Source organism: Phyllostomus discolor, chromosome 13, assembly GCF_004126475.2.
Source record: "Phyllostomus discolor isolate MPI-MPIP mPhyDis1 chromosome 13, mPhyDis1.pri.v3, whole genome shotgun sequence".
NCBI lineage: Eukaryota > Metazoa > Chordata > Mammalia > Chiroptera > Phyllostomidae > Phyllostomus > Phyllostomus discolor.
In genome coordinates, this window is record NC_040915.2 from 27,933,268 (window position 1) to 27,943,848 (window position 10,581).

The following is a 10,581-nucleotide window of genomic DNA, read 5'->3' on the forward strand; positions in this document are numbered from 1 at the left end:
GAGGGAGGGGTGGACAGGATGGAAGACACCTCAAGCCCTGTGCAGTGCTGGCCCTGGCCCTGCTGGGAAGGCAGTGGGCCTGCAGCCAGCACTTCCCTGGGGTGAATAACCTCGGGGCTCTGCTCCTCCAGGCCCTTCCCACATCATAAAACATCAAGCACTTCCTTTTCAGGGGCAGGAAGAGAAGTGGGGTGACTTAGGGGGCTGAGCCTCAGCATCTGGGAGGGTTTATAAGCTGGGGCAGCAGACCCTTCAGCACCACGAACCTTCTTCCTCATCCCAGTGCTCCCTGGCCTCCAGGTCTCCAGGTCTCCCGGCAGCATGGCCTTCAACGGCAAGTACGAGATCGAGAGTGAGAAGAATTATGATGAGTTCATGAAGCGCCTTGGTGAGTGGGGTCCTAAGAATACCTTCTCTGGGCTGGTCTGTAAAAACCAGCACTGGTCTGGGAACCCAAATTCCTGGGGAAAAGTGGGACAGGACTTCATTTATTCCTTCATTCACTTCCTCATCTGATGGGTACTTCTCTGTCCCAGGCTCTTGGGCTAATGTGAGCCATAAAGCCTCTGACTTAAAAAACTTAGGGAAGATAAGTATACCCAACTTACTTAGCAAAAACTTGGGGCCCAGAGAAGCTCAGTTACTAGTTCAAGGTCACATAGCTAGAGAAACTGATATAGAGACTTGACTGGTTTGTTCATTCAATCATTTATTGAACACCTACTATATGCAAGAGCCAACCCACTGTTACTGAGGGGGCACCTAGCTCTTGCTCAAGGTTGCACTGTAAGTCTCTGGAAGGGGATATTAGAACCCAGGACCTTATGATGAGATGATGAATGGTGTCACCACAAACTGCCTTGTAAGAGGTGACCAAGAAGTTGGCATAGAGACTAGGTCTGACAAGCTATGCACTCATTCAGTTATTCAATAAACAAAGGCCTCTTACTGTGTTCGGCTCTGTGGGTGGAGAGATCAAAGGCCCCATACCTCTAGCTGCGAGGTTTGCAACACTGGTTGTGGGGAACCAACGAGACAGTGGACTTGACAATCCTGCAGAAACCCTGGTGCTCCACCCACGTCTGAGGCAGTGCAGTTGTTGGGAGTCTGAGGACAGCCCCAGGGACCAGTGCCCTCATCCTGGAGGCAGAGAGGCCTCAAGAGCCATGCGCATGAGCCCTGGGCCCTGGGAGGCAAAAGCCCTTCTGAGTCAACTGTCAGGAGAGGCCCTGAAGGAACGGTGACTTGGCCTCCCCTGCAACACTCTGGTATGGAATTAGGAGTAAGCCAGTGTCAGCTCTAGACCTGGTTGGTGCTGCCCAGAATGTCCACTGAGCTACTGGGAGCCCCCTTTCCTGCTGTGGGTCTTCTTTCCTAACCTGTGAAATAAGAGCCACAGAAGACAGTCTTGATGGTCCCCTTCATTCCAGAGCTTTGCAAGCTTGGCAAGTTTCTATTGTGTTACATTACTATCCGAAGAACAGCTATTATTGTCAACTACACAGCAGGAGCTTTACAAGACACACTTCATTCTTTACAGCCGCCCTGTGAAATGGGCCTTCTTACCCCATTTTGTGGATGGAAACACTGAGGCTTGGAGAGGTATTTGCCCAAGCCGCGTGGCTCACAGTAGAGCTGAAATGTGTGCTTTTAACTGTCAGGGTAGCCTGCCCTAGAGGAGGTGAGCTCTTTCCCAAAGCCACAGGCGTAAGTAGCTCTTACACAGCCCGTCTGCATGTCCCCCGCGCCAGGGCTCCCCAGCGATGCAATTGAAAAGGGCCGTAACTTCAAGATCGTCACGGAGGTCCAGCAGGATGGGCAGAACTTCACCTGGTCCCAGCACTACCCCAGCGGCCACTCCATGATCAACAAGTTCACCATCGGCAAGGAGTGCGACATGGAAACCATGGGGGGCAAGAAGTTCAAGGTGAGTGAGTGGCCACTGGAAATGCTATTTATTTAACATTCCCTCACTGATAGATACTCACCAGTGGATAACCGAGGTGGGATATGTAGGCTGTTTACAATCACAAACAATGCTGCAATCGACAGCCTTGGACAACATCCTCCTCCTCCCAACGATGATGGTCACGACTAACCCTGCAGTTAACAAGGAGGCTCGCCACGTGCCTGGCACTGCTCTGCGCACTTGACATGTGTCGTATTCAATCACTTAATCCTCACAGTAACTCTATGAAGCAGGTACAGTGACGACCCCATTTTAGTGGCACGCGAGGGAGGCACAGCAAGGCTAGGCAAGTCGTGCAGGTGACCTGTGTCTTTGGTTCATGTAATCGTATGCCTACAGGGCAAATGAATCCCGGAGAGGACGGCTGGGGCTGCGGGCAGGCCCTGCACCCCCGAGGGGCTGGCCTGCATCAGTGGCCTCTGCCACCTCAGACTCAGGGTTCTGCTTCTCTTCCAGGCCACGGTGCGGATGGAGGGTGGCAAGCTGGTGGTGGATTTCCCTAACTACCACCAGACTTCGGAGATCATAGGCGACAAGCTGGTGGAGGTGAGTGTCCTGCTGGGTCCTGGCAGGACCCAAGTGTTCTTCTGCCCCCAGCCGTGGCCTCTGAGAGGCAGGCCTCTGGGCAGCTGGCTTTATAAGAACCTCCTGTGTGTCAGGTCCTGTGCTCTCATCGAAATTCACAATAACCCTGTAATACGGAGGGATTTATGTCTCTATTTTCCAGATGAAGAGATTGAGGCACGGGGGGGGGGGGGGGGCGGGGGGGGGGGAGCCTAAGTGGTCAGCTGGAGGGCACACAGCTTTTATGACAGAGATGGGATTTGTGACTCGGGTGCCCACACTCAGCCACCCCCTAGGCCCAAGTCTGGAAGCCCAAGTGTCAGTGAAGGGGACATCCAGGAGACTCCTGCAGGGGCAGCCAACACTCTGCTCCGTGATGAGACTTCAGGCCCTTCCTGCTAGATCTTCTGATTTTTCCAGAGAGGCTGAGAATTTGCACTTCCTCGGTGAAATCTCCAGATTGTTAATGTTGGCAACTACTTAAGCCTTTTTAAAACTCTGGCAGAGGCAACACACACACACCTGTGGACTGACCCCTCACAGACTCGATGCTCTGTAAACAAGGTTAGGGGTGCTCTCCTGGGGGGCTCTTCCACTTCTGCTGCCCCACCCCCAAACCCGGGGCTCCAGATGTTCCCCCAGGGCAAAGACATGGGGGTGAAGTTAAAAGGAAGAGCTGGCTGCTTGCCTCTGCTGGACATGAGGACGGACTGACAACACATGCACACACTGTGACAGCACGTCTTGGTGGCCTCGAGCTCAGCGCCCTGCACACAGGGCCCTTCACCGAACGGTTTCCTCTTGGCGGCCTCTCCCATAAAACCTTATGCTTCCTGAGGGCAGGGGCCACATCTGCCATCACCGGGCACCGCTGCCCCACAAATACCAAATGGGGCAGAGCTTGAGTGTGGCCTTTTGACCTTAGACGGGTTACTTGACTTCTCTGAACTTCAGTTTTCTCACCTCTACAATGGGGACAACCTCACAGCATTGATGGGAGGATTCAGTGGGAGAATGTAAGGGAAGGGCCTGGCCTGGTGAACTGAAACGAACAGATGGCAAGGGTGGGGGGGAGTTTGTATGTAAAGAGTCATCTATCTGCTTAGCACTTTCGCTACACTGAGTCTGCACAGTGATTCGTGTAGGAAATTGGGACACCGAGGCCCAGAGAAGTGGTGCAACGGATTCATTTCTACTCAGGGCTGGGATTGGAGGCTGGTCTTCTGCCAGCTGTGCCCTGTGGTCCCCTTGGGGTCCCAGCACTGACCCCCTCTGTTCTGCCTGCTTCTTTCAGATCTCCACCATCAGCGGCGTGACCTATGAGCGCGTATATAAGAGGCTGGCTTGAGCAACCAGGCGGGGCTCCGAGGGGGCTACAAAGCCACCAATAAAGCTGGTCCCAGAATGGGCCTTCTGCTCACTCCAGGACATCTTTGTCTTTGTTTTCTGGTGACATGGGGGCAGGCTCTGGCTGGGGGAGGGTGGGAAACCGTTGCGGATGGCTATACAGGCCAAACCCTGGTCCTGAGATCCCTGTCGGGTCCATGTCATGGCAGAGGGAGCCTTGAATGTGGACTCAATGTCCTGAGCCCCTGCAAACAGGCAAAGGCAGTGGCTCAAGAAGCACTGTGGGCACACTTCCGTGGACCCCGCTCTGCCACCCACCACTGTGTGGGCAGACTTAATACTTTAAAGAGACCAGTGTCACCTGGGAGGGGAGACAGTGACTCTGAGATGGGCTACAGGACAAGCACAGCAGAACTGACATGTGGGGGTGGTGAGCAGGAATTACCGGTCCAGGACAGGCCCCCTGCAGCTGGGCTCCAAGGCTGTGCAGACACTGAGTGGACACCCTGGGCTTAGCTGGGTAGGTGGCCTAGCATGTCCCTGGCTCTGCCGTTTATTTCCTGTGGCGTCATTCCTTTGGGCCTCAGTTTACCTACTGGTACCAAGGGATGCCGGGGGACCAATGAAGGACTGAGGAAAAATGATAGTCTATACGGTGGCAAAGGGGCAATGAGAGTGACAGGAGGGGAGATGGGGGTGTCATGGTTTGAACTAGTAGCTTGGGCAGGGGAGGCCCATAGAAATGAGAGAGGCTGTGGGGGGCTGGGAAAGGGGGTCAGAAGGTCACCAGACCCCGTGGTGGGTGCCTGGAGCCCTGAGTCGGGAAGGCTTCTGAGGCAGCACTTGGATTTAGCAGACGCCCCTGCCTGGTTACTGCACCTGCCCGGGGTTTGGGTGTAGGAATGCGGGGCTGGCCCCTGGCCAGATAATCCCTAACCCAGGGCACTGAGCAGCCCTTTTCTCCTCTCCCACCTCCTGGGGGAGTGGCCACATCTGGGTTTCACCACATGTTTTTCTGTATGACAATTCACTTATCTTCGCTACAAGGAAGGCTTTACCTGGCTTGTAAACACTAGAAGCCAACGCTATGTGCCATAAATAAAACTATTCACAAAGCTGGAACTGGACAATGTGGACTTCAAGCTCGATTCTATTGGCTGCCCAAGGCCCTGAGCTTGAGACCTCCCTTTGCAAAAAGGCTGAGAGATGACGGAAAGTGACAGTAGCATCAAATGCGAACCTTCCTCCTTGACTAGTGGCAATCACTGCCAGACCACTGAGAATGAGAAAGAATACAGTTATCGACCCGGGATCCGCAGGGAATATGTTCTGAGACCCCCGCCCAGGGACTCCTGAAGCTGCAGACAGTGCCGAACCCTACATGTACTGTTTTTTCCTGCACACACACACACAAATGATAACGTTTAATTTACAAATGAAGCACAGTAAGAGATTAATGAAACAATAATTATAACAATATACCGAAATAAGGTATGCGAACATGGTCTCTTTCTCTCTCAAACCATCTCACGGCGGACTGTACTCACCCTCTTTGCAATGATGGGAGATGACGTAACACCGACGTGATGAGATCACGTGAATGACGCAGGTGGTGACAAAGCGTAGGCTACAACAGACCGCCTGACAATACGGAACAAACACGGGACGGCTTCTCGGTGGCATATCCAAATTGCCCGCGTCACTACTCCTGCGCTTCCAGGTCGTCATGACGTAAAATAAAGCTCCCTTAGCGTGCGCGCTGCGATACCAAGACAGACGATCTGGTAACCAAGGTGGCGACTGACGCCTGCGTAACGTCTGTGGCGCCCTGGCGCTGGCCGCGTCCTGGGCGGGAGCCAGAGGGCCTCGCGAGATTTCATCGCGCAACTCAGAATGGCCCGCAATTTGAAACATGAGTGGTCTATTGCTGAAAATTTCCATTCACTATTTTCGGACCGTGGTTGACCACGGGGTAACCAAAACTGCGGAAAGTGGAACTGCGGATAAGGAACTATTGGAGTAACTCTAAGAGTTGAATGATCTAACTCGCCGTGAATATACATGTCCCATGCATACAGGGCATACGTAAATAAGGATCTGTGCACACAGCAGGTGCTTAGTAGGTGCTACTTGACCTAAGGTCCTTGCAGCCTGTGTGATCTACAGCCTTTCACTCTCCGGGGGCCAGCCTCGGCCGGCCGGACAGAGGGCAGGGCTAGACCACTAGCAGCGGTTCACTCCTTGCCTCCTCCACAGTCTGCCCTGAAACTTGTTTATCTTTCCAAGAACAGCTGAAGCCTCTACCCCCTCCACCAACTGCGGCACACAAAGCCAGAACCCCATGAATTCTATCATTTTGCCAAGACTTATTGCTAATTAAGTGAACTAGGTAAGCATTAAATTAAACTAGCAGTGGTGCTGTGTTCCCTCCAGACTGAATAATTATTCATAATGAGCTTGGATAATAAGTCTCTAAATAACAGCGAGTTAACCATAATTGGGCTAAAAATTGAGAGAGACAGAGACGAGAAAGAGACAGAGACATTGTTTTTAGTTTGGAAACTGATTCAAGAACAAATTCAGCCCTGGTTGGTGTGGCTCAGTGGATTGAGTGCTGGCCTGTGAACTGAAAGGTCGCCAGTTCGGTTCCCAGTCAGGGCACATGCCTGGGCTGTGGGCCAGGTCCTCAGTTGGAGGTGTGTGAGAGGAAACAAATCAATGTATCTCTCACACACTGATGTTTCTCTCTCTCTCTCCCATCCTTCCCATCTCTCTAAAATAAAGAAAATCTTTTTTTAAAAAAATAAACTGTTAAAAAGAACAAATTCAAATTATTGGCTGGGAAGGCATTCTTAAGTTGGCATTGGTACGGATTCAGAGACTCATGGGGGACCTCAGAGCTCACCTCGTTTAATGTCTGTATTTCACAGATATGGCAACCAAGGCTCAGAGAGAGAAAGACATTCATCTAAGGTCACACAGCAGAGATGAGTCTCTGAGAGTAACGTGTAGTGGGCATCCCTGGCTGATGGAGGCTAGTTTCTCGTCCAGCTCATGAGGGTGAATGGGATAAGATGAACTAGAGTCAAGTGTCTATTTTGCTCACATCTTGGCAGAAAGGTTTCCTCAGCCAGTAGAAGAGACAGTGGGTAAGAGCATCAACTCTGGAGTCACGTTGCTACGGTTTGAATCCCTGTGCCACCACCCAGAAGCTGAGTCACCTTTGGGTAAGTTCATCCATTACTTTGAGCCTCAGTTTCCCCACCTGTAAGTGGGGACAGTCACTGTACTTACCTAACAGAGTTGGCATGCTACACACGCACTCAATAGCAGCGGCTGCCACACGACCACCATCACCTCCATGATCACCGCCATTGCTGATTCTCAAGCCAGTGTGATGAAAGGCTGAGGAAGGCTTCTTCCGTGAACTTTTGAGGCACGAGGGCAAGCTGCGGGGTCACTCAGAGTCCTATCTCGTCTGCGTGTAAAAGTCCTATCTCGTCCGCGTGTAAAACGGACTAAGCACACCTGCCCTTGGGTCACAGAGGAGTTCTGAGCATAGAGGGTAAAAGTCCGAGTTGGTGGCTTCGAAAGTTAGAGGAGCTGCATCGTTCTGCTGTGACTTTCAAGATGCTGTAGTCACTCCCCACTCAGTGCGGGTGCCCTTTACCCAGGCTCTTTGTGACCTTCACCCGGACCCTCGAGAAGCTGCTCTTCCACTCTGCCAGGGAAAGCACATCCCTCCTGACAAACTGGTCTAGAGAAATGGGAGCTTTACAAACCACCACCAGGTGGCACTCCACCACCCGCCTGCCACCCACGATCACCAAGATGTGACTGTGTGTTGGGGAGGGCAGGGTATGGGGTTCAGGCAGTAAAGTCCTGAGTGATTGGACCTTGGTACCAGTGTGTATGTGTCATTTAGGGTGACAAGGCATTGGAGGCCATGTGGCTCCTCAAGTCAGGCACATGTGAGTGTGAAACCCTCTTCTGCCACTTCCCCTTGGTGACATGAGCTTCCTGAACCTCAGTATCCTCATCTGGAAAATGGTGATGACTCCAGCTCGTGGGGGTGTTGTGAGGCACACATAGGAATGTGTCAAATACGCAGTCTGGAACATAGTATGTGCTCAGTGAACAGCAATTGAGGGCCCTTCTTGGTTGGCTCTCTGTGAGAATGGGCACACACAGGGTCAGAGCTTTCAGGGCAGGGAGAGCTACCCCAGCCTGGCAGCACATGAGCATCACCTGCGGGTCCTGTTAAAAGGACAGTCCCAGCCCTAGCCCAGACCTGCTGGACCAAGCTCTTCAGGTGCCAAGACCAGGGAGCTGTCACTGTAAAGCGCTTCCCAGCCAGGCATGACAGAGATGGTTCCACTCCCGATCCTTCCATTCTGCAGATGGAAAAGCTGAGACATAGAAGGGGAAATGACCTGCCCAGGTCCACACAGCTATGGAGTAGTAGGCCTGACTCCCTCTATATCCTGCCTGTAGTGTGTCTCTGGCAGGGCCCTGAGCACTGGTCAGAGCTGGCCTAGCAGAAGACACCTGACCACTTTAGTTCTTCCTCCTTTAAACCAGAGCTGGGGTGGAAGGAGGTGAGGCTCAGAGGCTCGCCAGAACCTCCAAAGGGAGGAGCCCACTTATTTACAACATTCCTCCTGGAACCCACTGTTGAATAATGATGCCGTATACTCCACGCTTGCTTGCCATAAACCCGAAGTGAACACTGATCAACGCCCTGAGTTACCGACAGGGAGACGGAGGTTCAGAGCCGAGAGCTGCCATTTCTCAAGGTCACGTAGCTCAGGTCAGACAAACTCAGACCTTCTACTTCTCAGGCCCAACGTTCATGTCTATGTAGCACTAGAAGTTGCAAGCTACCAGCCCAAGAGCCACTCTAACCTACAATGTATTATTATTCATTGGTTTTCTGTTGTGTTAACATGTTAAAACATTTTTCTAATTAAATGAAAAATTAGTAGATTTCCTAGGAAAGTGTAGCTTTCCAGTTTTTCTGGAAATCGGAAGGTGTGGCAACAAAGAACTCACATCCCTGAACAGTGTTACTGGCTGGAGCTGAGCAGAAGCCATCTCCTCAGATGGGCACTGGCTCCAGCAGTCCCCACTGACAGACGGATTCACTGTCGTAACCTGTTTGCACCTCGTGGGTCCTTGGACTCGAGATGCCTGTCCAATGCTATGGCCTTTCTGCTGAAATTCAAGTCACAAGGTCTTTCCTATAGAACAGAGAATGCGGTAATGAGGGCTGGTTAAGATTCTTTCCTAGGCCCTTGGTGCCAGGGATGGCGCAGAGGTTGGGGTCCCTTCCAGGGAATGCTCTGGGGGAGCCCAGGCCTGGCCCAGAGCTCCGCCTTCATGGGTGGGCTGGGGAACCCCTCCCCGTCCAGAGCCTACGCAGTGGGGACAAACGGAGCCCATAGAGCACCTTGTCCCTCACATGGCAGGCATGCAAGAAGCTGTTTCTGTAGTTCTGTCTGCTGGTGAGCACGCTCTGTGTGAGAAAGGACCTACTGCTCTGGAACCCAGAAGCATGGATGCCAGGCAACTCTTTTATGAACCCATGTCCATTATTCTGTCTGGTCTTCCCGCCGGGTGAGTAACCCGGCGGGACAGCTAGGAGCCGTCCACTCATTCCAAACCCTGCAGGCACCGCCGGCTGGCAGGGCAGCTCCAGACTGCCGGGGATTGAATTATGGCTCCTTCCTTCCCCACTGCTTCCTTGGGTGAGTAACCGCTGCGTGCCCCACTTCCTGACCTGTAAAATACAGCTGAGAAAGTTCCAGCCTTGTCGGGTTACGAGGTGATCATGGGAAATGCCAGCAGAGTCCTTAGTGTGGTGCTTTATACACAGCGAATGGTGCTCAGCAGCGCCAGCTGCTGTGACTGGTGCTACCCCCATCAGACAGCGATATTCTAGGTGTTCTGCTGGGGGTGGACAGCTTAGGCCCCAACATCAAACTGAGCAAACCAACTAACAAGAGCATTTCCAAAGCTTTTAACCGTTGTGAGGAAAATAAAGGGGTGATGGCAGAATAATTAGGGGTGTTACGAGAGTCCGCTTTGGGAGGTAACATGTGAGTTGATGGCTCTCAGCCTTGGCACTATTGTCATTTGGGCCAGATAATTCTTCATCGTGGGCACTGTTCTGTGCATTGGAAGAGGCCGAGCAGCGTCCCTGGCCTCCACGTGCTGATCGCCGGCCCCTCCCCTCCCTCTACTGTGACAACTAAAAATGTCTCCAGACACTGACACGTGTCCTAGGGAGCACGAGTGAGCCCTGCTGGGAATCACTGAAACAAAGGAGAATTCAGACGTGGGAACAGGTGGTGGAGGGATGGACTTTGAACCGGAGGACATGAGGAAGCCTTGACTCTGATTCTAATCCAGGCACCTGCAAGGCTGAGCCAACTCCTGGAACTGAATCTCTCTAAATGTATAATAGATTCTGTTTCTCTGGAGAACACTGACTGAGCCAGTGGGAGAGCTGGGATGCCCAGATGTCCAGCCTCAGTCAGCCCGGCAGCCCGTGTCCCCAGGGACACCCAGCCTCACAAGAGCCAGTTCTTCTGTCACCCACTCCCCCCAAACTCTCGGCAGGAGTGAGACCCTTGGGCCGATGTGGAAGGGACTGGGGTACGGTTGGCTGAGAGAAGACGATGAGGAAGAGAACTCGGAGA

General features: G+C 52.6%; 1 protein-coding gene across 1 annotated transcript; it reads left to right on the forward strand.

Annotated features, from left to right (window-relative positions):
* Positions 1–321: 321 nt before the first annotated feature.
* Positions 322–3,991, forward strand: FABP6 (fatty acid binding protein 6). The gene is made up of 4 exons (XM_028528866.2): positions 322–388; positions 1,752–1,927; positions 2,426–2,515; positions 3,828–3,991. Exons 1-4 carry the CDS (start codon positions 322–324, stop codon positions 3,879–3,881), a joined length of 387 nt encoding a protein of 128 aa, XP_028384667.1. The 3' UTR covers positions 3,882–3,991.
* The last annotated feature ends 6,590 nt before the right edge of the window (positions 3,992–10,581 follow it).